This window comes from Phasianus colchicus, chromosome 5, assembly GCF_987193195.1.
Source record: "Phasianus colchicus chromosome 5, bPhaCol1.hap1.1, whole genome shotgun sequence".
NCBI classification, from domain to species: Eukaryota; Metazoa; Chordata; class Aves; order Galliformes; family Phasianidae; genus Phasianus; species Phasianus colchicus.
Genome location: NC_143440.1, coordinates 28033991 through 28060316, shown reverse-complemented (window position 1 = coordinate 28060316; position 26326 = coordinate 28033991). Strand labels below are relative to the sequence as shown.

General features: G+C 36.3%; 1 protein-coding gene across 15 annotated transcripts in view; it reads left to right on the top strand.

Moving 5' to 3' along the window:
• The window catches only part of SIPA1L1 (signal induced proliferation associated 1 like 1), a 196213-nt gene that overhangs the window by 140329 nt on the left and 29558 nt on the right, over nucleotides 1-26326 (top strand). For all 15 annotated transcript variants that reach the window (XM_090141103.1, XM_090141097.1, XM_090141099.1 and 12 more), the window contains 6 exons: nucleotides 852-1026; nucleotides 8786-8889; nucleotides 10222-10379; nucleotides 13234-13810; nucleotides 15112-15386; nucleotides 18270-18548. In XM_090141103.1, coding sequence (XP_089997229.1) covers nucleotides 852-1026; nucleotides 8786-8889; nucleotides 10222-10379; nucleotides 13234-13810; nucleotides 15112-15386; nucleotides 18270-18548 — 1568 coding nt within the window. The remainder of the gene's footprint in view (nucleotides 1-851; nucleotides 1027-8785; nucleotides 8890-10221; nucleotides 10380-13233; nucleotides 13811-15111; nucleotides 15387-18269; nucleotides 18549-26326) is intronic.

Sequence of the window (26326 nt, the reverse complement as noted above, 5' to 3'; positions counted from 1 at the left end):
GCTGTTTTTCTGTTTTTCTGACAGATTTTGTTCTGACAGATATAGTTTTTTTTTGAAATGCAAGCTTTGAAAAAATGCAAATGTAAGAGAAGAAATTTTCTCCACAATGATTATGTACTTTTATTACATGCACAAACTCTCAAAATCTTTTGCACTCAGCCACTCAGATTTCCTGCATGTGAAATCATTTAGAGAGGCATCAGTAAGTGGCTGTTAGCACTGTTTTCTTTCCATCTCTGACTTCTTCTGTAGTCCAGACACAAAAGATGTAGTAATGGCCCTTTTATGTATGCATCAGTTTGGAATCAGTGGGAACAGTATGTGTTGAAGGATTCAAATTGCAATTGGATTAAAAAATGGGTTACTTTCACGTGATTAGTTTCTGCTATGTTATTTAGTTGTTTTGTTACTGCCAATGAATGCAAAATATTCTTTAAACATGTTTAATAGTTGGATGCCCTCATAAGTGAATAATTTCTCTTTTCTTTAAAATGAGAGACTGTTGATTTTATCACTGGTTACAGAAATGAGCGAGTGTTGTGCCCTACCTTTCTTTGTGGGAGCTTTAGCATAGAACAGCAGCTACAGTACCAGCTGAGGAGTGCGAGTCAAATTTTGATGTTCTTCAGCTGATACTGTTGAGTCATGTGGCTCAGAGTAAGACGTGCACCATTTGCTACCTGCAGTGTCTTCCTCCAGAAAATCGGAAACTTTTGGAAGTTAGACTGATCATTGGCATTTCTTTCTTTGTTAATTGAGGGTTTAATAAAAAACAGTCTGAAGTGGATTCAGTAAATGAGCTATTATATCACTTGTCATACGTACAAAATTTTGTCTTTGTCTCTTTGCAGTTAAGTTACCAACTTAAGGTGGGTATCATGTACTGCAAAGCTGGGCAAAGCACAGAAGAGGAAATGTACAATAACGAATCGGCAGGTCCAGCATTTGAAGAGTTTCTTCAGCTCTTGGGAGAACGAGTTCGGCTCAAAGGCTTTGAAAAGTATCGTGCTCAGCTGGATACGAAGAGTAAGGAGTCTTTTTCTCCTCTTACATGAACAAAATAAATAATGTAGTTACTAATCGATGTTTTTTCCACAGAATTGTTAAATATAGGCTCTTTGCAATGGGAAGAATGTTCACTGTTGAAAGTGAAAGCTGAGCAAGTATGTACATTGACCCAGATACATATGGTCTTGATAATGATTGGACTTATTGGTATGAAATTATCACTAAAACAGCAACAAGAAACCAGTAGAATATGGAACTGTTATCACAGTTGCAAAGCCCTCGTTACTGTATTGTGTGATGAATAATCAAAACAGTTGGTATGTCAGGAATTTCTTGATATGCTAATGAACTGGCTCAAAATGCTTTGGGATCCCAAATAATTCCACCTTGACAAGTTGATCTATTGCTTTTATGCTATGCCTGTTATATGTAATTTCTAATCTAAACTGTTTTTTCCTGCTATCAAATGTGTTTTTGCGTATATGATTTTCTGTAGATTTATAGAAATCAGATTATTAGACAGCTATAGTATCAACTTTAACCATAAAACATTAAATGAAACAAAAATGCAGTTGAACGATGATTTTAGGTGACAAAGTATAAAAGAAATATTAATTTTTTTTAGTAGAGTTTGTGGAATACCTGTTATCAGCTACTGCTAGTTCATTCCATTTGTAAATCTACGTAAAGATACTCGAGACAATTTTGGTCTCCCTTCCTTTCCTTCAAATATTGGAATTAACCAAGTCCTATTGAAATTTTTCACTGTTTTATTCCCTTGCAGCAAAGGAATTTAAGGAAATGAGTCCTAATAGCAGAAAAGCATTCATCAACTTCAGTGCACCAAAAATTGCTTTTGCCATGATTATCCTATCACAAATGCAGTAAATTGCTCTGCTTTAATATTCCAGCATTTTACCCTGTGTGTTTGGTGCTTGCGGGGAACCTGTTGCCATCCCCCCATGCTATTTTTGATCAGCCTAAGCATCATTACTCTGAGGGCTAGAAAACTTGCTATTTTTAAAATAAATTTAATACATGTTCCTCATGTTTACCATTGAGCCGACTTTGTCTTTTAGTTGCAATACTTGAGTTTCTCTTGTTGCATTTATTCTCTTGAGTGCATTTAGATATTGCAGTTGTCTCCTCTGTGCTTTAACCCTAATAGACAAGTTGTTGTTATTGACTGGGGCATGTTGATTTCTCTACTTCCCCATGGACAGTATTACCTGGTAACTTCCTGTTGTACTTATCTCAGTTTGAATACAATCTCATTAATTTTAGTGGCGATAACCACATGTACAATTCCAAATGAGGTCCAGGACAGTTTCTTTAACGTTTTCTTTCTTTTACTGGAGGTACATCATGTGTTATATTCTAGGGTTAAGTTTCCTTTTTTGTAACACTGAAGTGTTAGTTTGCCATAAAAACAAGCCAAGTCAAAAATCAAGGGTGCAGAAAATGAAAAATATTATTCCTGATTTCATAGCTTCCGGCTTTTTATTGTAACCTCCTTTTTACTTTTAATAGATACACTAAAGTAGTGTCTTCCCTTTCTTTTGGTCTAGTTTTTGTAAGACATCTGAAAAAAACCTTTGGACTGTTACCAGCTTCTTTGGTGACAGTCTGCACATTGGTTTCTAGCACAAGAAATGCCATATGATGAGGAGTTGATTCATCTGATCAGATGGACTATGAAAGCTGCAACCGTCTTACGTACTTGTTTGAAGTTTGAAGTGTTGTAGTTCTTTCTTGTTCCTTCTGACTTGGGGAAAGAATTTTGTCAAATTGTTTGTTTATGTCCACCTGTTGGGTGGACATGGAAATGGAAGAAGATGAATGTTTTTGAGGACGCAGCACTAAGCTCTTTGGGGTAGCTTCATTCAGAAACCATTATTGTGTATTCTGTATAGACACAGACTATTAAGAAGAAACATCAACTTAGCAGAAAGTCTCCAGCCTTTACTAAATATTTAGCGAAGTAAATATTGGGGCTGCTATAATTGACTGATTATTTAACTTGACACAGCACTAAGAAGCAGCAGCAAGGGAGGAAGAAAGCACAGTGCTGGGAACACTGCCTAGTGATAGAAAAAACCCAAAACTTTCTTTGTAGTATTTGTTAAATGATAATTTCAGAAATCTATCTCTGAGAATGGGACAGAAAGCCGTGTGAGACATACTGAACAGCCTAAGGACATCTATATGAGTCGAAGAGGAGTATAATTAAAAGCAGGTTTATCCTCGAGTTTCAGTTGGAGTTTTATTCCTTGATATTTTGTTAGGAGATGAAGTTCCTGGTAACAGAAGTAGCTGTTTTGGGAGCCCCTGCTGGTTCACTGTAGTATAGCCGGGTCTTTGCTATCTGCAGCCCTGAGGAAGCATGCTGACTTGCTCATCATGAGGTGGCCAGAGCCTCGAGCAGGCACAGTGTGCCAGTCCTGAGGACTTGCAGGTGGCTGAGGAGCTGAGTTCCTCCTACTCAAGAGCAGCTGTGTGTTGAAAAGCGCATCATTGCAGATTTCTGCTGCTGTCATTTCCAAAGATCTGCATTCTGAGCTGAGGAAGAGATGAAAGGCTGCTTGAACTTACTTCTTGTTTCTCTGGAAGATTATTGGTAGGCAAAACAATTAAGTCCGGAGGTGGCCTTCAGGTCAGAATCTCACACGTGTGATATAGTGAAGAGCAGAATGCATGCAGGCAGTGCATATTTGATAGTTGCCCTAAGTAACTAACCTGTCTTTTCTGTACTTGTCCTCACGTGGAAAGCCTGTGGAGCAGAGGTTGTGGTTTTGCCATGACTTAGGTTTATAGGATTTGTTGGAATTCCTGTGGTATATAGAGGCCCACAGCCTAGGAAGCTAGCTTCTCTCTTCTGTTTTTGTGCTCTTGCTAGAGACCACCTTCATGAAATATTTCTTGTGCTACCATCGTGTATAGTTCTCGTTGTTCCGGACATTTTCCTGAATAAAATTTGTTCCATGCCAGCACAGCTGATTGTATGATGCTGTTAAAAACAGATGATTGTTCATTAACTTGCAAGAAAGGTCAAAGCTATGTGGGCTGCTTTGCCACTTTATATGCTTTTGCAATACTTTGCCACCTAGGAGAAGCAGATGCATGATGCAAGACAGTATGGAAGACTTTCTCAGTGTGGAGAGAAGCTGATTATTATGTCTTCTCCAGAAAAATTCACAACACTTTCATATTTTATGCAAATTAGGAGAAGTAAAGTTGCTATAATAAACATAATTTCAGAACAGTCATTCTTAGAAAATTTTAGAATTATGGGCCTAATTGGTAAGTATATGTAACAGTGCCAACTTTTAAAAGAAGGAATTTTATTCATCCTATTAATGGAAGGGCTATTTAAGTATATTGGATCCTGTAAGAGTTTTAGCTTTGAATCTCTGCCAGTGCAACGGTGGAGAAGAGCTGCTACTTTTAAAGTTTTGTTTGTGTGTTTCTAGCTTTACCGCAGGGGAAACAATCTATCTTCTGGCAGCCTGAAGACTTTGGATAGGAAATAGAGCTTGAAAATGTCACCTCTCCTACAGTTGCTAGGAAGTTTATAGGCATCACTATAAAGTAACAAGCACCACAGTAATCTTTGAAACTGTAACTTCAGTCATTTGGCTTAATTGTGTTGTAACACATGGGTTATTTCCCTCCCCCTTGCTCAGTCTTACTTCTCAGTATTTTAAAATAGTAAAGTAAAGCAGCTGGATGATGCTGGGCCTGGTAACCTGAGCTGCTGTTCAGCAGTGTCACAGTGCCTGTGGTGCAGGAAATAAATCCGCCTGATGAGATTATCAATTCAGCTGATAATGATAGGTTTTTGTATTAAATGTTATATTCCATGATTTTTTGTTTAAGACTTTGGAAGAATATTAAAACAGCATAAAATATATTAAATAGGTGAAAAGTGTAGGAAATGGATGAGCTTCAAACTGGTGTTCAAATCAGGTTTTTTGAAAAACAGGAATGTTTCTAATGAATTACCATGCACTTCTTTGCAGCAATTTGTAAGAAAGAATATTGGGTCTGAGATATTCACTGGGAGTCTAAGAGTAAAAAATAATAATAACAAATAATAAGAAGAAAAAATCAAATAGTCCTGGACTGTTTTAAAAATGGAAAAGGGTTGGGGGATAGGAGGAAGAGAAATTTGAATGTCTGCATTTGTGTTGCATATAAATGTTTGTATGTTACAAAATAAAGGATTCTGTCCTCAGAAATGGTATCTGAAAACAGCATGACTGTTATGGCAGTTGAATGTGAATGCTCAGTACTGTCCTTGTGTATGACAGAAAGGCAGGCAGGTCTGATAGGTGCTGACGTTGGGCCAATAACTAGGAGAAAATAGGAACAAATCAGGACATCTTGACAGCAGATGTAAATGGGAGCAGTATGAAGCTCTGAAACATTTAGTTCTTGTGCTTCTCTCTTCTGAGCACTGCTGCAGTTTGTAGTAATGACTGTTCTTTCTCCTGCCCAATTGGTATCATTTATTTTTTGTTTACCTACAATTCTTTGGAGCGTGTTTTCCTTCTGAATACTGAGTTGGGATTTCTACTCTTACTGCTTTTATGAAGTTTTCTTACTGTACAGTTTTGAAAAGGTGCTGTAGGAGTGTGCTTCACAGCTTTAGTAAGGTTCTGCTCGAGTTTATCAATGATTTTTGTCAGTAATGATTTTGGGCACAGTTTGTATTGAAAAAATCATCTACATGGAATCCTATTAAGATAGTCCTTGTGTAGGTAACTTAAAAAGCATTGGAAATGCAGACCAATGGGATGGATTTTTAAAGTTGAATAGTGGTGGAAGGAAGAGGTCTGCAGCTAAGTAAGCAAACCCAATACTTGGACAGGGCTGAGAATACAGCGTCCATGGATATACCATAAACAGATGACAAGAAAGCTTGTCCTCAGTGTAAAAAAGTTACTCATGAATCTGTAGGACCCTCAGGCGTCTATCAAATACAGGGGAATTAAAGGCAATTGCAGTGTTGGCTGACATTTCCTATTGTGGAATGATGGATACTATTCCAGTGCCTATTCTTTGAATTTGCTGCAATGCCAGTGACTTCATTTCAAACAAATATCAGTACTTATTTTATTGTGCTTCAGTAGAAGTATTGTGGTCTTGCTAGAAAGAAGAAATGCAAAGGGTGAAGAAGATACACAGGTCTGTACTGTATATGGACTTCTGTTTATATTGGAGTTGAATAGGAGGGATTTAAGCTGTGAAGTTTTTGCAAAATTATTGGAATAATTAAGTTATTAGGATTGTATCTTACTGAATATGTAGAACCAATACTGCTGTGAGATTTCTGTGCACTTCGAGGTGGGTAGGACAGCAAAGAAAAAACCCTTTTCTGCCCACAACGAACTTCATTCATGAAAGTTGGAAGTTTGGCTTAAACACATATTTGTTGTTCTAGAGTATTATTTTTAATAATGAGTCAGAGTGCCCCCCGTTCCTCTGCATTCTCTCTAATATTTCTGTCACTTCTAGCGAAGATTATGTACAAAATTGCATACTGAGGGAAGGGAAAAAAAAAGACTGAGTAAGGAGGAAGATTGATGTTTGGGTGACTTTCAAGTGCATCTGCCTCCTTCAGCAAGTGCTGTCGTGATCAAGCAGATGATGCAAGCTGCTGCAGACTGAGCACAAGATGAAATGACTCCACTTCAGCTTTTGTAATTAACATTAAAAAGAAAATATTCAGCAGTTAGCTGATTGTTGTTTTTTTTATGACAATGTTGTGTGTTGAAGAAGAGAGCCCAAACTGTTTGAAGCATTTACTGAGGTTTTTTAATAAGATTCCAGAAACATATTTGCTTTATTTTTCTCTTTTTAATAAGTACAGATTATTTAGAAATGCAAAATCTCCATGCAGTTCATGATGTAGAAATTTTTGCATTTCACTTTACAGGTGATGTTGCAGTTTCTAACTGATGGCAGTGCTACCTTTGTTTTTCTAAATTTGACAGGAAAATAGAAGTTTACGTCAAAGTTTATACCCATAATCTATGTAAATAATCAGTGCACGTCATTGTAAATACTTCACAGTCATTTCCTTAGTAACATGAGCTCTGCTAATGTGAAATACTCCAACATGCAGTATATAAAGGCTTATCAACTTTTTTTTTGCTGTAAATGGGTGAGATTGTATAATGTAGTAGCATGTTTCAATTACAAGTTCAGATATTCAGGATGCTTTTTTCTATATGTAAATGAATTACTTCTAAAATTCTGCTTGAAACCTGAATTTTTGCACTGTGGGTAGCTGTTACGTATAATGGAGTATATTTACTATTTCAGCTTTAAAATGTGTTACAATTTAAATTAATTTAATATTGTCAAGTTTTTGTCCTTTTTTTCTTTAACTAACGCTTCATAAACTTTAATGTTATCCCCTTTTTTTTCTTTATAAACTTTGTAATCCTAGTTATCTCTCCCCATGAAAGTCTCTCCATCCATGTATAATTATTTTTGTGGCCTGTTTCTGAATTCCTTCTATTTCTTCTATAACTTTCAAAATAGTGAAGTACCTTTGATTAATATACCAGCAGTATGTCATTGTTGTGGGCTTTTTCCACATTGTTATCTCATAAGCATGCAAAAAATTCTATTTTGACTGCTCTTTTCCATTAAGTACCATTATTAGCGAAGGCTTTATCTTACTCATTAAATTCAGATTCCTGTTATTTATGTTTAAAGTAACCCATTCTGTTCTTTTTCATGTTGTGTGTTATATATCCATCACTGATTATGCATGAGATCACTGCACCTGTTGAAGTCCTTTCCACATTCTCTACCATTCAGTTTCATTCCATTAGTTTGAGATGCTAGGTGGTTTCTGAAAAAGATTATATCTAGTTACTCATCTATAATTCCCAGAATATAAATGAACTTTTTGCTTTCCCTTTCCAAACAAAGAATCCCTGAACATACCAAAATGCATTTTATTTTCTGTCTGTTTTGGAAGTTGGCTGTTGGTTTTTTCTGGTTGCTTAGTGCTCTGCAAAAGTACTTTTCCATTTCTGAATGAGACAGTGACAGAGTTGGGTTCTAACCTCTCTCTCCACCCATCTAAAAATAATATAGTTTTTAAAAGTGTTGCCTCAAAAAAGAAATAAAAAAATCCAATCAATACAATTATTTTAGAAGTGAGTCTCCAAAGAAGGGTACAAAAGCAGCGCCCAATAATGAGGAAGTGACTTTCTAACCATGCAGATCCAGGTGGCCCACCAAATGGAGCCAGAATGCTCCTTTAATTTAACACGAAGTAGGAAAGTTGTAGTTTACTTTGTCATATGTCAACTAATACATTCTCTGTGAGGAATACCTTTTTTTTTTTTTCCCCCTATTGCATGATTCTGTCTTAGTACCTAGTACTGATATACGCATGTTAATAGTGTGTGTGTTTCTGTAGGCTTATACCCACCCATCTCTATATATATATGGCTTGTGTTTCTTCTCCACCTTTCATGCTTCAATAGACTTTTTTCACAATATTCTGGGAAAAATTCTCTATTCCTAGCAAACTCATCACTGGCAAAAGTATGTCAAATTATACGTGCAGCCTATATGTGTTTTGCTTTGACAGGTGAACAAATTGTAGGTAAGTTTTTATTTGCTTTCACATAAGCTAGGATTGAGGATGAATAGGAATTGTTGTCTTGTCTCGTGGTTTTATTTGATAGTAATGAAACCTTATTTTGAACTTGTTTTTTAATAATGCTCTTGTTTTCTCTTTCCTTAACTGAAGCTGATTCAACAGGTACTCATTCTCTATATACAACATACAAGGACTATGAAATCATGTTCCATGTTTCTACTATGTTGCCATATACTCCAAACAACAAACAGCAGGTAAGATGGACTGTGACTGCTTACAATTAATTTTTCCTGTCTCAAAAGCAGGTGAAGTAATGAATAATTATGACAAATGTTATTTGTTACTAGCAGAGAAAAAAATGGCCATCTGCATCACAAAGATGAGCAGGGCAGGTTATCGTAGGTACACTACAGGTGCAGGTGTCTAACTAGATTTTTCTCTGTAGGACTGTTTTTCTGTCTCATTATGCATTATTTAGTAAAACTTGAAATGAAAATATTTATGTTATAATGTCGGTAGTGCATTTGTATTACATAAGTGCATACATGACAGTTTTCAGCCTTGTGTGACAAGGTCAATCATACTTTGATTCAGCAAACAGTGATGTGTGCAGAATCAGAGGTGACAAGTGGGAACCCAGAACACTGCGCAGCCACTTGAAAGAAGATGAGTGAAACAAATGCATTTTCTTTTATTTTTGTATTTTTTAATATACTGAAGAAGCATGTAGTCCTATTTTGTTACTTTGAAGTTCCTGGTCTTTAAAAGGTGAGAAAAGCTAATCAATTAGGTGACTGCTTTCCTTGCTTTCCTTGGACTACTACAAAGTTTAATTTGAGGCTATCGCGTTATTTTTGAAGAGAAATAGTGACATTTTCCTTTATCCCAGAGAAAAAACAGAGACCAGTGAGGATCCATGACACCTTTTTCAGGAACTAAGCTGTTAATCCAAGTGTCCTGTGTCCACATGAATTTCCCTTCTGATACATTTGAATGAAGTTCATTACGTTTTTATTGTTGAGTACTTGACCATCTTGCTGAGTATGATGTGTATCTATTTTATTCTAAAGATTGTTTGCGTTTCTGCAAATAAAATTGACATTTCCTTTAACAATTAAAAAAAAAAGCCACAGCTTTCTTTGTAGCTTCCTTTTATATAGTAAATATTATGCTATAATTTACCTTTCTTATTTACTGTAGTCTTAGATTTGCTGAATGAATACTGCATCAGGTAATTATTATAGACTGTCTTAACAATGACAACAATTTTAACTTGAAATTGAACCTTGTAAAGATGTGTGAAGTGGGAAATGTTTTCCAGCTTCCATGTATTACTGATTGGTGACTCCAATTACATACCAGTAGGTGTTTGTTATTGGTTTTCATGCTTTCATTTAGCTTAAAAATTTCATATATATATATATATATATATATATATATATATATATATAATAAATCATTTTGTTTTTCAGCCTGAAATATAGGACTGAACAATAATAATAGGAAAAAAAACCCACTAAATACTTCAAAAACTGTGAGAAAAATTTTAACGTGTGCTTCCTTGATTTCATCTTTTTTTTTTTTAGCTTCTGAGAAAGCGACATATTGGAAATGATATTGTGACAATAGTTTTCCAGGAGCCTGGAGCACAACCATTCAGCCCAAAGAACATTCGATCTCACTTCCAGCACGTCTTTGTCATTGTGAGAGTGCACGGCCCCTGTACTGACAGTGTTTGTTACAGGTAACATCACTGGTTTCACTGAAAACATGGAACTAAATGCAGAGAGAAGTGTAATTCCTCTTTTCAATTCTCAGTAGGAAAATGTGATGAAACATTGAGGTTGTGGAGGTTTTGGGATATGTGAATTTAAAACATTGTTTCTTAAAAAGTATGTGGATACACGTAAGTATCTAAAGGAACCACATGCAATGAGAAAATGGATGTACTCATTTTGCTCACTCTCTAGTCAAGCATTCATGAATTATTTTAAAATTCAGTTCTCATTTTTCTTCATAACTGTATTCGAGAAGAATTTTTCCTCTGATTTTTACAGATGCACTTTTTGTTCTGATAATTTAGGCATCTAAGCATACATGCCCTTTTTGAAATGCATGCACTGAGGAAAATATGAGTAAACCTTCAGAAAGTAGCTACATTCTTGGAAATATTTTGTCTGAAATGTCTTTGGCTCTTTATTAGTTTCTCTTCAAAAATACAATTCCAGAGCATTATGCAGCGAATATAATGTAGTGTAACCTTAGAGTTACTAAAGGAGAAAATGCTAATTAATAGTGATATATAACAAGGAACTGCAAAATGAGATTCCTACTTAGTGTAAATTTTGTAACCAAATTAAGTGTAGGAATAATGCTTTTGACTTTTTTTTAAGATCAGTCAAACTTCTTACCTTTGTTATATCCTGAGCTCTTGCTGTATTTTTAAAATATCAATTAATCTCAGCAAATTCTTATTTTTTAACTTATTATAGGAAATGTCAGAGCAGTGAATTAAGAATAATCATTTGGAAATGAGGGAGCCTTAAAATTGTTTTTACTGAAATAGAAATGTGTCTACAGAGAAGGAGCTCAGGCAGTTGAGTGCAGTGTCTTTGAGATGATATATTCATGTTTTTCACATAATTATGGTAAGATTTGAAGGTTTTTTCCTCCCCACAAGCTTGTGGCAATGTTTCTTCAAGCAGCAGCACTAGAAGCAATGCTGAATTTTGTACACACATTAAACTTTTCTGGAGTGGGCATGTTTATGTTGATACTTGCTGTAAGCAGGTTGTTGACTCTATATAACTGGATGGACTTCTTTTATCTTGAGACTGTTACCTGACCCTTTATACTAAAAGACTACAAATAGTGAACCATTTCTGTTAGAATGTTTGAGAGTTTGCTTGGGATTTAAGTTTGCTTACATCTCTCATTTTGAGTTGTACTTCTGAAGACAAGCTGCTATTTGGTTTATGTGTACACATGTTCTTAAATTTTTAGACATGTTTCAGCTCTTATTTTGTCAGATTGATTTTGAGGGAAATGAAAAGTAAGAAATCCTAGGAAATCCACAAGGACTACGAATGCATTTTCCATCTGAATTTGTATATTTACAAATACAGACAGATCTGCGTTTGCTAGCTGTTTTAAATACTGTGGCTTGTGGTTTCATGTTTTTTCATTATATAGAGCAAGGTAAAGATTTATACTCTTCATACTATAATAAATTTAAATATCTCAGGACTCTACATCTAGCCTAAAGGCTTTCACGTCTCTTTTTTTATTTTTTCAAGTGTTCGCAACTGAAAAGGATAGAATCTTACTGATTACTAGTAGTGAATAAAATTATTTGAAAACTTCAGCTTTAGTGATACAGACCTGGATTTTAGTGGGAGGAGAGAGAGATGGGGAAAAAAATGAGTGTCAGTATTGATTTTAGAATTGGCTAGGTGCTAAGTGCCAATTTTGTGGTTTTTTTCAATCATGTTGGCCTTCAGTCTGCACAGGCACAGATGAGACTGACAGATGAGATAGATTCTGCCAGTGCATTGTATGTTCTATGTACTGTCTTTAAAGTCCTTTCAACTTTTTTTTTTATCCTCTCCTCTTGGTACAAACACTTGATTTAAATTTATAAAATTCCATTATGAAAAGTTTTTCTAGGAAAGTTTTCAAAGTAAGTTTGACCTCTTTTCAGTGGATTGTTGGGAACAGTCACATTGATCATAATCCTAGACTAAACAGGAAACAATATAGTATAAAATTGTACTGGAATTTATGTAAAGAACTGCATAAAAGGAATAAAATTAAGCACTGTCTTTGCCAGTGATTCTCCCTGCCACCTAAGATAAAGAACATTTCAGAAGCCTGGCTTCTCTCTTGATATAATTCACTTGAGTATTTCAGTAATTATGTTTAAGGAGTCAGACAGGTTAGAATTAAGTGTAAAAGTAATAGCCAACCTTCCAAGTAATCATCATATATACTTCTAATGTATTTCCAAGTGTTTATTTTCTCTATAAAAACTCCATTACTGTGATATTTTGGCCTAAATTAGTTAATACTTTTTCATGTTTTGACCTAAATATGCTAGATCAGGTTAGAACTGATGGAGTGGTAGTTGTTACAAAGCTGTTGCAGTGATAACCTCTACTCAGGACAGACTACTGAGTGAATGAGCCTTTCAGCAACTTAATTCCCTAAATTATAGGCTGGAGTAATAGAATGCGTCAGAAATTTTTTGGTTATAATGAAAAGGAGCAAGAATCTATAGTACCAGACTGATTATTTTATCCTTCTCAAGAAGTGCAGGATTTTGCATTTGAAGTTCTTGTTAAGCTGAGATACTAAGCATGGTTAGGATACTAGGAAAAATTCCTAGCTGCAGAAATACTTGGTCTTCCGCTCATACGAGAAGGGAGACATGGCCTGCACACTGGCAAGATTAAAATGTAAATGAGGGTGTATTACTGGGAAATTAAGAAAAAACATTCAGGGGTTATGGAAAAAAGGAAATATATTTATGTATTCAAAAAGTGCTGAATTCGCGTACAGTCAAACTCTCTGCTTCTTCCTTATTTCCATATTTCTTTTAGTGTTGCTGTGACAAGATCCAGAGATGTACCATCCTTTGGACCACCTATTCCAAAAGGCGTCACATTTCCTAAGTCAAACGTGTTCAGGGACTTCTTACTAGCCAAAGTCATTAATGCAGAGAATGCTGCTCATAAATCAGAAAAGTTTCGTGCAATGGCCACCAGGACCCGTCAAGAATACTTGAAAGACTTGGCAGAGAAGAATGTCACCAACACACCTATTGACCCTTCTGGCAAATTCCCATTCATCTCACTTGCTTCAAAAAAGAAAGAAAAGTCCAAGCCTTATCCAGGAGCAGAGATCTATAGTTCTGGTGCTATCGTGTGGAGTGTCCATGCAAAAGACTACAGCAAGGGTATGGAAATAGACTGTCTCCTAGGTGTCTCTAATGAGTTTGTAGTCCTCATTGAACAGGACACAAAAAGTGTGGTGTTTAATTGCTCCTGTCGAGATGTAATAGGTTGGACTTCAACAGACACAAATATAAAAATATTCTATGAGAGAGGTGAATGCGTTTCGTTGGAGAGCTTCATCAGCAACATTGATGACATCAAAGAGATCGTCAAAAGGCTGGAGGTTAGAATGTGTTCTCTTGTTTGCTTCCTTTTTCCTTTCTCATCTCACCCCACCACGAACGCTTCAGAGTTGCATCAGCGTTTGGGATGCCTGAAACAGTCCTATTTGATAATTGTTAAATCTATGCAGACCTTCTTCCTTTTATTTCTCAAAATCCCTTACTGATCTGATATTAGTTTATCAGCCAACATCAACTGGCTCTGTCAATTGTCTCCGTATTTAAAAAAAAACAAAACAAAAAAACCAGGGCCTTCACATGCATAAATTGATCCTGCACAATAGATACCGATGTCATCATTTTTCTTTTGTAGGTTTTTCCTTATTTTCTCCGGCTTATAAACTTGTTGAAACTCGTTTCAAATGAAACTAATACCTTTGTCTTATTAATGTGCTAGCAGGGTGCAGTCCTAATTCATATTGCAAGCTTAAGATATTCTCTCAATATGATATGATAAAATAAAAATGCAGTGAATCATAGTGTCTTTATATAAAACATCTGTCTATGCTCATTTTTTATCCAATTAAGTCATGAAAGAATGTGTTATATTTCACTGTCTTTCCTTTAACTTCACAGCTTAGCTGTATAATTACCAGGAAAAAGGGAAAAATATGTCCTGTTGAATTATTCTTGACTGTATTTGTGTTCATGGTAGTCAGACAAGTTGGCATGGATTACAGTTTACTATGTCTAGTAGCTTATGCCACTACATTATTATTCTGTTAGAAAGTAACTTGCAGTTTACTAAAACAGATGGAAATCATAGAATCATAGAATGGCCTGGGTTGAAAAGGACCACAGTGATCATTGAGCTATGTGCAGGGTCACCAACCACCAGACCAGGCTGCCAGAGCCACATCCAGCTTGGCCTTGAATGCCTCCAGGGATGGGGCATCCACAACCTCCTTGGGCAACCTGTTCCAGTGTGTCACAACCTCTGTGTGAAAAACTTCCTCCTAATATCTAACCTAACACCCCCCTCCCCTCAGTTTAAGACCATTCCCCCTTGTCCTATCACATATAGCATGGTTGTTTAGTTACCAAAATGTATAAGATAAAATAGAGGCACTTGTCTAAATCCATGTTTTATCTGTTGCGATCCGCTTTGTTTTTTTTTCCTAAAATTCCTGTGGTTTTGGTAAAAACTTAAGGGCAAAACATGGATTACCAGACTCTACTGAAAATGCCAATTTGAGTGATGAGATCATTTCACTTGATTGTGTACCCAGGACTTAGATATAGATTTTCCCTTATTGTGTCCTATTAATGTCCTAATCATTTAATTTCCTGTTTCAATCCACAGCTCATGACTAAGGGATGTGAAACAGTGGAGATGACTCTGCGTAGGAATGGTTTGGGTCAGCTTGGCTTCCATGTAAACTATGAAGGCATTGTGGCAGATGTTGAGCCCTATGGGTATGCGTGGCAGGCAGGACTGCGACAGGGCAGCAGGCTGGTGGAAATTTGTAAGGTGGCTGTAGCCACTCTGAGCCATGAGCAAATGATTGATCTTCTGAGGACATCGGTAACGGTGAAGGTTGTCATTGTCCCTCCATATGAGGACTGCACACCACGCAGGTACTGTGTGATAACTACCTTTGGTCAGAAATTATATTTTGACTTTGGGGATGGTGGAGGTGGGGGGAAATGCTGGAGAATAAGTGTTAACCTTCAGAAACCACTGCATGGTTATAAGATAACATCCAGAGTTGTAGGGCTAAAGAAAAGCTAAGGAAAATTTCTAACATTCGGGCCCTGCAAAATATTTATTACATGCTGCTGCTTAATAAAATACCAAAATAAGCTTACATATCCTTTAAGCTATATGTGGAAATCAAACAACGTATAGAGAACTGTGCATTTATATGCATCAAAAATAATTGTACATTTCAGTGTCTCTGGATGTAGTTCTGGAAAGCTATGAATGGGCATATAGTTTTCTCCTTTAATGAATAAGTTAGGTCCTAGAGTCTATCAAATCTATGGATCTGAGCAAAGAATTCCTCTAAATTGCAATTTTTTTTCACTCCATAGAAGATCTTGCTGCATCTCTCTCACTTAACAAGGATTAACAATCCTTGTTAATCTTGAGGCTTGTATTTTTGCTCTTACAGGTTTTAAATGTAGTTTAGTCAGAAATAAACATTAACACAATTCCTAAATTGTTTATTATCTGCATTTTTCCAGAACTCATACTATCTAAAGTTTTTTTTGTAATTTTTTACTGGTCCCCTGAACTCTTCAATTGTCTGTAGTGTTCAACCACATTCCCAGCATCTTGTATTCTTGTAAATGTTATACAATTAAAATGGGATAATCTTTGATGAACTAAGTTTGCCCAGTGGCTAGCTCAAGATTTGTTAGGTTTGCCAAGAAAAATATGTACCATTACACAAGATCAATATGTTCCTTGCAGTCAGACAGTAGGTTTTACACTGTTGTGTTCTAATCAGGTAATATCTTCATAGGGACAGATCCTAAATCTTTTTATAGTTAGGAACATAAGCTAAACTTAAATGTACATTTATTACATTAATACAAATATATGTCTCTAAGCAAAGACATTATATTTACATAAACACTGGAAGAATCCATATTTGTTTTGCTGTGAGCCATTCTAAACCCTGTTGTAACTGGTAGCAAACGGGAAAGAAGTTTTATTTGTCCCCTAGTTGTCAATGGAAAATTGAATACGTCAGGGATTAAAATGCACAGTGGCATAAGGTCACCCATGAGGTATTTGGAAAGCTTTTGTACAGTATTTAGTAGCCCAAGCAAATGGAATGTTCAGCTGCAATCATAGCAAAAGGATTAGAGCAGAAAAATCTGTGTGGAAAGCACAGATCCTATTATTTCTGAACTAAATTAAGTGCAGCCAAAAGCAGGCTTAGCATTCATGCATCCATATGCACAGCGGGAAGAGAAATTACCGCACTCTTAGAAATACTGTTCTCAGCAGTCATGGGTTTTGTTGTCTTGCAGTGACCGAGTGTTCATAGTAGTTTATTACCTAATTGTAAAATTTTTAAGAGTTATTGTTTATCCTGCTTGCTTTATCCAAAATCATTAAGATTTAGGAACTGTGTATTGAATTGGTGGTTATCCTACATGTATCACTGAAGATTTGGCTTAAATCTTTGCACAAAGCATTATCTCTTTGGCAGTCAATTTTTCTAAACTTACATCCCTCCACTGTGTCCTCTGGAAATCATTTAGTATTTCTACTACAGTAGCTTAGACAGACCATAACTAAAATGAAGATTGGTATAGTACATTCACATGAGAAGCAATTCCTATCCAAATAAATTGATTGATATAAGTTTGGAGAAAGAGCAGGGATGCAGTTAGATGAGATGACTTGCCAGCAGTCACGTATGCAAGGTTGGTAGCAGATTGAAAAAAACAAGCAAAACAAAAAACCCCACCCACTTCATAGAATCATAGAGTTGCTCGGGTTGGAAAAGACCTTAAAGATCATCAAATTTAACCACAACCTAACCAACTACCCTTTCTAACAACCCTCTGCTAAACCCTCCCTGAACACCACATGCAAACGGTTTTTAAATACATTCAGGGCTGGTGACTCAACCACTTCCCTGGGGAGCCTATTCCAGTGCTTTAACAACCCTTTCTGTAAAGAAGTGTTTCCTGATATCCAACCTAAACCTCCCTGGTGCTACTTGAGGCCATTTCCCCTCATCCTGTCACCAGTGAGAAGAGACCAACCCCACTCTCTCGGTAATCACCTTTCAGGTACTGGATTAAGGTCTCCCCTCAGCCTCCTTTTCCCAGACTAAACAGCCCCAGTTCCTTCAGTCTCTCCTTGTAGGGTATATTCTCCAAGCCCTTCACAAGCCTTTTTGCCCTTCTTTGGACCTGCTCCAGCACCTCAGTCCTTTCTGTACTGAGGTGCCCAAAACTGAACACAGCACTCGAAGCGAGGCCTCACGGGTGCTGAGTACAGGGGGAGGATGATTTCCCTAGTCCTGCTCACCACACCATTCCTGATACAAGACAGGATGTCATTGGCTTTCTTGGCCATCTTGGTCAAGGTCATGTTTATTTTCCAAATCACTCTTCTTGCATCTTACATGAACTGTGTTAGCTTATGTCCTATCTTAGTCCAGTTTTTTGTGCTGCCCTGTTCATGTTTATCCTTAGGAAGGAGGGGACATCCTCTATTTTGGCATCTACAATTATTAACAAGTGTTTTATTTTCTACTAAGATAACTTTTGTGCAGTTTTTTTTTTTGCTTTTGTAGCACAGTAATCAGATGAGCAGTAGCAAAGCTTGTTAAATACATGTTTATTAAAAGAAGTCTTGCATCTTCTCTTTCTTGTAATTGGCTCAGCTTCTGTCTTCAAAATTTTATCCTTGTGGACAGGATATATTTGTTTTGCTTTCTAGAACAATGTTTTTTTATAACAACACTTTGTTTTGTTGTCCTTTTTCTTTTCCAGAAGTTGTTCAGAAAACTACCGTATGCCAGTGATGGAATACAAAGTGAATGAAGGAATGTCATATGAATTCAAATTTCCCTTCAGAAATAATAACAAATGGCAGCGAAGTGCAAACAAAGGACAGGGACCTCATGTGGCTCAGGTACCATCCCAAGTTCAAAGTCCAGTGCCATCTAGGATTGGCTCAGGGAAAGGAGAAGGGAAAATGCCACCCCCAGAACGAGCAGCCAACATCCCACGAAGCATCTCTAGTGATGGGCGTCCATTGGAGAGCCGGAGGTACATATCTTCTTCACAAATTGCTTCTTATTGCTGTTCAGAATTCTATCTTGAAAAAAGCACAATCGATTTGTCTAAGCATCTAAAGACTGCTTTTTTTCTTGTTTTTAATTAGTCAAAAGGCAATATGAATATGAGTGAAACATTAGCCAAAAGGAAATACGTTTGCTTGGCTTGACTAACCAGAAAAAGAAGTGCTCCTGGATTGATAGGATATGTTTCACTGCATTGAGTGATATTCTAAAATTCCTATATTTTTGTTCAGTGTTTAAGTGAGTGATGCCAGAGTTTTAGATCTAAATTTTCCTGAACCTCTGCATTTTAAAGAAGTGAATTAAAATTCATAGCTTGTTTATAGGCTTGGTGGAATAATCTAAAGCTCCTGAGGCAGAAATAGTATTTAACAGTGTTCAGTAAGGAAATACCATCCTGTGCAGAAGGCAGATTTATTGATTGGGACACTTTCAGACTTAGGCTGAAGAACAGATTGTTTTAAGCTTGCATTTCTGTAGAGCATGGAATTTTTTGTTTGCTTTTTAAGAAAGAAAGCAATTATTTAGAAAGGTATCAGGCACATCCTGTCACAGTTTCAAATGAACTGTCATTGTTTTGCTTATCTGTACAAATCTGTTGCGTTTCTGCATTTACGAAGAGACTTATTGAGGGAAATAAGCTCATAGCTCATGTTTTGGATAATTCCTTAAGAAAAAATAAAGTGGAAATAACATGCATAAAGTAGAAAATTTAGAGATGCAATGAAAGAAGGTCAAGCATTTTTTCGAATCAAGAAGAACTGAGGTTAATTAAAAAATTAAAAAAAAATCAACAGATGGTACAGCCAAGACCAGAAAACTACTAAGGTGAAATCATTTGAAACTTGTATGTGCCACTTGTTAATAAGTTGCCTTAGTTGGTAAAGACTTTTCTTGCTTAATTTTTCATTGAATGTTTTCATACTTCTGCACTTAAACTCATTAGACAGTATGTCTCATGCTTCCCTACCCTTGTAGCTTTTTTATAAGCTCAATTGATGTGTGCTTAGAACTTGCATCATCAGAAAATCGGCAACTCTGAAATTATTGGTAATATGTTATATGCCTGGATATTGTGTGTGTGCATATATGTATGTGTTGTTTTTTAATTTTGCTGGTAAGGTTATTTGTGAGGGAGACTGCAGAAGCCAGTGAGGCACTGGACTTAGTTTTCTCTCTTATGGTATGTTTGGACCAAGATAAAAATTGCATGGCTGTGTGCCATATTTCCCTGTTAAAGTTGGAGACAAATAGGTGATGAATTTGAAGGAATGGGAGTAGGTCTGTTTTGTTTTGTTTTTGGTGGGGTGTGGTGTTTGTCTTTCTTTTCCTGCCTGTCCAGTGCTGTAGAATCTCACTCTGTAATTATGGGAGGCATAGTAATACCTGGGCAGAGTTTCAGGGAGTGGCAGGACATCAGATACAACTGAACTGCTGTTTTTTTTTCCAGAAGCTTCTGACGCTTCATGGCACTAACCAGAGAGTTTTGTCCAGAATCTTGAGTTGTTGCTTCCTTTCCTTGTGTGGAGGCGGGTGTGAGGCCCTGACTGTGCTGAGAGGTGTGGTATTATTAACTGTGCTTTTCTTGCACATAAAAATCCACATGGACAACACAACACCCCTAAAGCATCCAAGATTTATCCACTCACTGGATGCTTCTAGAGGGGAGTTCTGACCTAACGAATGTTTTGCAAAGGGAAGATTACATTTCCATATATTTTGTATTTGTTTCCAAAAATTGAAACTTAAACTTTCCATTTTTTCATTTTCAAAGCATGTAGCTGTTTTTATATTGTTGGGTTGTTTTCTTTTTTTTTTTGCTTCAGAAGGCGTTATAGTGGATTTTTTTCATCCTGAAGCATATATTACCAAAGTAGCATTTTGTTTGGCAGGATTTTTTTTTTTTTTTTTTTTTTTTTTTTTTTTGGAATGCCAAAAAAATACATTTTATCTGTCTGCTCTAAACATGTTAATCTTGGCTGGATCAAGTCTGAATATAACAGCAGCTGCATGAGGTTAATGTGTTGCCAGTTAAAGTGAATAAATATACTGTTACATCATTTTAAAGGAATATGGAATAGGGAGGGAACAAACCAAACAGTAGGATTACTCTATTTGTCATTTTCTGCACAACAAAAGCATTGCATTTTAGAAAGCTCAGATATTTCCATTGTTATTGTGTAAAATGTCTGAAATGAACCAAGATGAGATTTTCATAGCTCTCTTGCAATAGTGTAGTCCTTTTTGTGTTCCCTTTGGCATTGATCTCCAGTCATGCTCAGGGTAGGGCTGGCTCATTTTCTTGTCTCAACAGTCCACTATTGCCTTACTAGTGAGAGTCAAAGCTGAAGTTGTTACCAGCCTAACAGGAAGTAATTTTATTTTTATAAAACACCTTATCATTCTATTGGTTTTAACTTACTTTTGTCAACCATCTGTCGAGAACCCAGGAGAGAATGAGAGGAGTGTTATAGGTCCTTATTATGGCTCATTAGCAAAGCTGTGCAGATTGCCTCTCTTTCCTTACTACCATTAGGGCTTCACTTTCCAAAGGAAAGTGCTGCCTAATTGTCAGTGGGGCTGGAAATTTACCTGTGAGGACCAAAGTCATTAAGCAATTTCAGAAATGAAGTACAGCTGTGGTCTAGATATCACTAGCTATCATTTCTGTTTCTTCAGTGCCAAGCCCTGTGTAAGACTTGCTGATGTCTGACTGATTTTAATGCTCGTTTTTTTTGAAATTGAAGGTGACGTACATGGTGCCTTGTTCCTGCCACTGACAGCACGTTGTTTATTGACTGCAGGTCAATCAAATAGAAGCACTGTAGTATTTCTGTTTTATCAGGCCTTACACGATTAAAGTGTAACGCTTTTTGAATTACCTGCTAGAAATATTTGACTGATGATCACTTCATACAACTGCAGTTTCTAAATACAGATACTTAGTGAAACAAATTTAGATTTTTGCCTGTTGTTTTTGCTTCAGCTCATTTTCTATGTTAAGTAAAAGCAGCATTATCAGTCCTGCAAACAGGAGGATTTCAGTTTTGTATCACATAAACCTGTTGGCATCATGAAAGACCTGCTATTGTAGGTGGAAGAGTAACTTACTTGACAATCCCTGATGGACAGCAGGTCAGTGTCTAACCTGCAGAGTACTTTTTGCCTTTACTGAATTGTTTTCATACGTGCAACTCATTTGCACAGACTTAAATTCTCACTAATCCTCATAGTGTCCTGCATACTTGAATGTAGTCATGAGTGACGTGCATGTTTGTAGTAGCAGGAAAAATAATTAAAGTTTATATATCTTAATATAAATATCTAATTTTACTGTAATATTAAGATTGAAAGATGTCATAATACATATACAATAAATTTCTTTCACATTAATTAGTCCACATGGGACACTGTGCAATCTATAGCCCAGAATAAATATCAGATTAAGACATGAAGGAAAGCAGCAACAAACCACATATATGAAGTCTACTCCATAAGTAATGCCTCCCACTTTATGTTGGCCCTCCATGTCAGAGGTGGATGTTGGCAGTACGGCAGTAGAGGTTGAACCCTCCCACCAGTATTCCGTTTTGTTGCTGTGCTGTGATGGCAGCAGAGGGGCGGTCTGATAGAATGGCATCAGGCATGTAAATGTGTCTGAAGCAAAGGGGTGGAGTTCATTTTCTCCACGTGGAAAAAATGACACCCATTGACATTCAGTTGTTGAACATTTATGGAGACCAAGCAGTGGATGTGAGCGCAGTGAGGCGGTGGGTGGTGCATTTCAGCAGAGGGATCAGCAACAGTGTGTCACCTCTGCTGACAGAGATTTTTTACAAGCATCCAAGCTCTTTGCTGGTGAACATGCACAGCTAATGGTCATGACTATGCCGAAAACATGTGTTTTGTAGCTGAGAACTTGCTCTATCAAGTCGTGTCACTGTGTTCTTTTGTATCTGTTTTAGTTACCGTCAAAATAAACAGGCGGCATTACTTGCAGATCAGCAACTTACATATATTTTTAAGTATACTAGAGATTGGAGATGATGTAATTTTGGATTTACTTATTTTCCCCCTTCAACCCCCCGCTATTTTGAATGTTTCATCCAGTTGGCTTCCAGACTTTACTATGAGGAAAAAAAATATGGGAGGAAAGGTTATGAAATAGTGCTCGATGGTAATCTCTTCTTAATTAACTTACCATAAACTGAAATTAGTTTTAACTAAAACCTGACTCAAGAAACATTTAAAAAATGTGAAAACAAATGAGCAAAGCACCCTGGGGGACTTGAGAGTACCTCATAATGTGATTAAATGCTGCACTGGATGAAAGCTTAAGATTCTGACTTGAAAATACATGAGCACAGTCAATATTTCAAACCAAATAATGAACTGAATTATGGCATGACTGCAGTCAAGCAATGGCCACGAAATTCCACAGTAGAGAAATATTGGAACAATGTTCATTAAGAGTAGTTTAATTCTAACTGAGGGCTATGGAGTGCAGTTTGGCCCTGAAACTTCATCCTTCTTCAAACAGTACTTGTTCATAGTTGGTGGCAGTAACTGTAATAGTTTATAGGCTAATGCCTGCAGATTCTAGCTTAAATGATTCCTATGTCATATAAAAAACCTAATTTACTGTTGATTAGTTTGTATCAGTAGCTTTTTTCCTAATACAAACAAGCAAGCCTCAATGCTCATCTCATTACCCACTGAATGAACGTTGTCTAGCGCATGCATTTCCTTCCTCATAGGGTTTAGTGATTTCAAGTTTTCGTAACATCCTTCAAATTAAAATACAAATTAAAACGTGTTTTCTAGTGACGCTAGGATCTAAAACTGGATATAGCAGTGAAAAAGCAGAAGTTTGTTATAATTATTATCTCTTCAGCCAAACTCACATTCCAAAAATTTCTGAGAAGTACCACATTGTCTGTGATCAAGAGCTGGTCTCGTGGTTTGACAGTGGCCATTAGCAGGGACCAGGGAAAAGCATAAGAAATATTCTTGTGCTGTTGGCATAACTGTAAATAAAGATGACTTTGTACCAGATCCAGCAGTCTCCTGGTTATCTGTAGTTTAAGAATTTCCAGAGTTGGTTGCATACTGTAATTTAACAGCTGTGGGTGGTATCTGGGTGCCTTTACAGTTTACAGTATCTCCTATCCATACTTTTGTCATGAGGAATGATGAATAATCTTTTGTTTGTTTAATCTAACATAATTCACATTTGGGCAGACAACAGACAGAAATGATTTAAAAAAAAAAAAAAAGCAACATCTGAAGCCTGTTCAGTTTATTTGTACAGAAACTATTCTGTACATCCAGTCACTTTCTTGCCTCCCTTCATATCTTTCCTTGTTGTATTACATCTTTTCTGAAATGTGATAATCAAATTGTAGGAAAATATTCATGAAGGTACCCAGTGTGGTGTGAGAAATTACAATATGATGGCATAATTGTATTTTCTGTTTTATCTATCCCTTTCCAGACCTGCTGATGTCCTTTCTTTTTTTTTTCCCCTTTCTAAACAATTTGTTTTCCTTTTTAACCTGAGAGCAGGCAGCCAGTGTTTTCAGAGAAATGTTGCGTGCTTCAGTACAATTAGGGCTGTAAAATCAAGTTCTTGGAAAGTAATTGTGCCAGAATTAAGATTTGCTGTGCGATTTTATTCAAGCTCTTTATGTAACCATACTTTTTGATACTTTCCTTGATTAAATTACAAGGGTTTTTTTTTTTTAGCAGAGAACATCTGCCTCATTCACTTCACAAAGTTGAAGTGAAATTGAAGTGAAGCTCATTAAAGAACAGCTATTTAATATTTTTCCTCTTCATTACTCCATCCTTTATTTACTGGATGGTTTTCAAATCCCACTGTAAAGATGCAATTATTAATTCCTCACTAAGCATTACAGTGGTGCCCATTATTGTAGTTCCTGAATGCTTCACGCGTATTAATTAAACTGAATTTTCAAAACTCTTGTCTGAAAATAGATTTCTTTGGACCTCTTCAGATTAAGAACAAAGGTAGAGAGAAAAATTATGTTCTAATCATTTCTTATGTTCTATTTTGAGCCTCTCAAATTTGGAAGTGTGCCCAGCATTGTTAATATTTTATGTATTCAAATTAAAGCTTCAGCTGCTTTGGTAAGTTGTCGGCACAGAAGTAAATCAGGCCTCAGAATCAAATAAGGCCTTTGGGAAACTCGCAATTAGTGACAATGAATGAAAAATTGTCTTTAACAAATACACCAGTGATCATACTGGAATGCTGTAGCAAGTGTAAAATGAGAATTCAGTTTGTTAAGTCAGCATGGAAGTGCCTCTAATATAATGCCAGCCTTTCCCTTCTGTCAGCCTGCACTTCTGCATGGCTGAGCTGTGCAGTTCTTGTAGAAGTTGTTCAAGGACAAAATACAACCGTATGACTGCCAGGGGACCAGAGTATGATCTTATAATTAAAGAGTGACTTAGGCCACAGACACAAAGCGTGCTAGACTAACATTTTTCCTGTGACATTTATATTACGTACATATGCAAGCTGAAGACCTGAGAAAATTACAGCAAATTAAATTATTAAGAGCAAGATGGATGCTTTCAATGTCTTTGTCATACTAAACAAATGTATGCCCATCCCACTCATTGTTTCCACAAAAGATGATTTTCTTTCCATACACAGCAAAACTCAACCAGTCCTTTCAGGATGAAGTAGGTCTCTTAGAGCTAAATCATGCATGGTACAATCCCAGTTCAATTGACTGTAATTTAATTGTATCTTTTTAATGCAGCGGACGCTTGGCCTACATTTAAATTCAGTTATGGAACTCATGCACTTAACCATTTTGGAATTTCTTCTCAAATTTGTCTTTTAAAATAGATGATGGCTTCTTTTAGTTTGCTTTAATTATATATGAAAAACAAGCATAGAATGTCTTAACTACAGGGCTGTACTGCTAACAACACCCTTTTTGTCTTGGGAAGTGATTTTCATCAACAGATTTCAAATCAGCTTAAAAAGTCAATTTGAACAGATTTACTTTCATGTTCTTCTGACTTATTTGCTTGTTTCGTGTAAAAGGAAAGTCTTTCCCTATTGATGTTTTTCAGCAGTGCTTAGAGTTTACCAGTAAAATGTATTTCCATTTTAAGTAAATAGGATGTCCTTCCTAATTGGCTGTTTCTCGGTGCTGTTCAGATCACATTTATAACAATTTTGTTTGCCCTCGAGGTCTTTCAACTTTGTAAATGAGTTATAACTCCATCACACAATTCTGAAATCCTGACATTCCTTCTGAACATTGCTGTTGCTTCTGGGTAAGGAACAGGGGGTAAAGAAAAGGCACAGCTGATTCTGAAGTAAAAATGTAATCATTTTTTTGATAGAAAAAATAATTGTACAGGAATTATTGAAGGGTTTCCTTGCTGTTGATATTAAATTAAATGTATGTGCTTACATAGACTTGTGAATGCTATTGAAAGCACATATTTTTGTTGGCCGGATTGTTGTTTTTTTTTTTTCTTTATAAAAGTGCCTCTGGGAAAATGAACGCACTGCTTCCCAAATTTTCAACTTTTGAACTGTTTACTTTATAATCAAATAATTTCAGAAATGTTGCTTGATAAATGTGAAATAAAGTAAATTCCTTTTGGTAGACTAGAAGGTAGGTAATTGCTTGAAGTGGTACTTGTGATGGTCAGGAGTTGAGTCATTCATTTCTTGTCTGGGAAAAAGTTACTGTTACT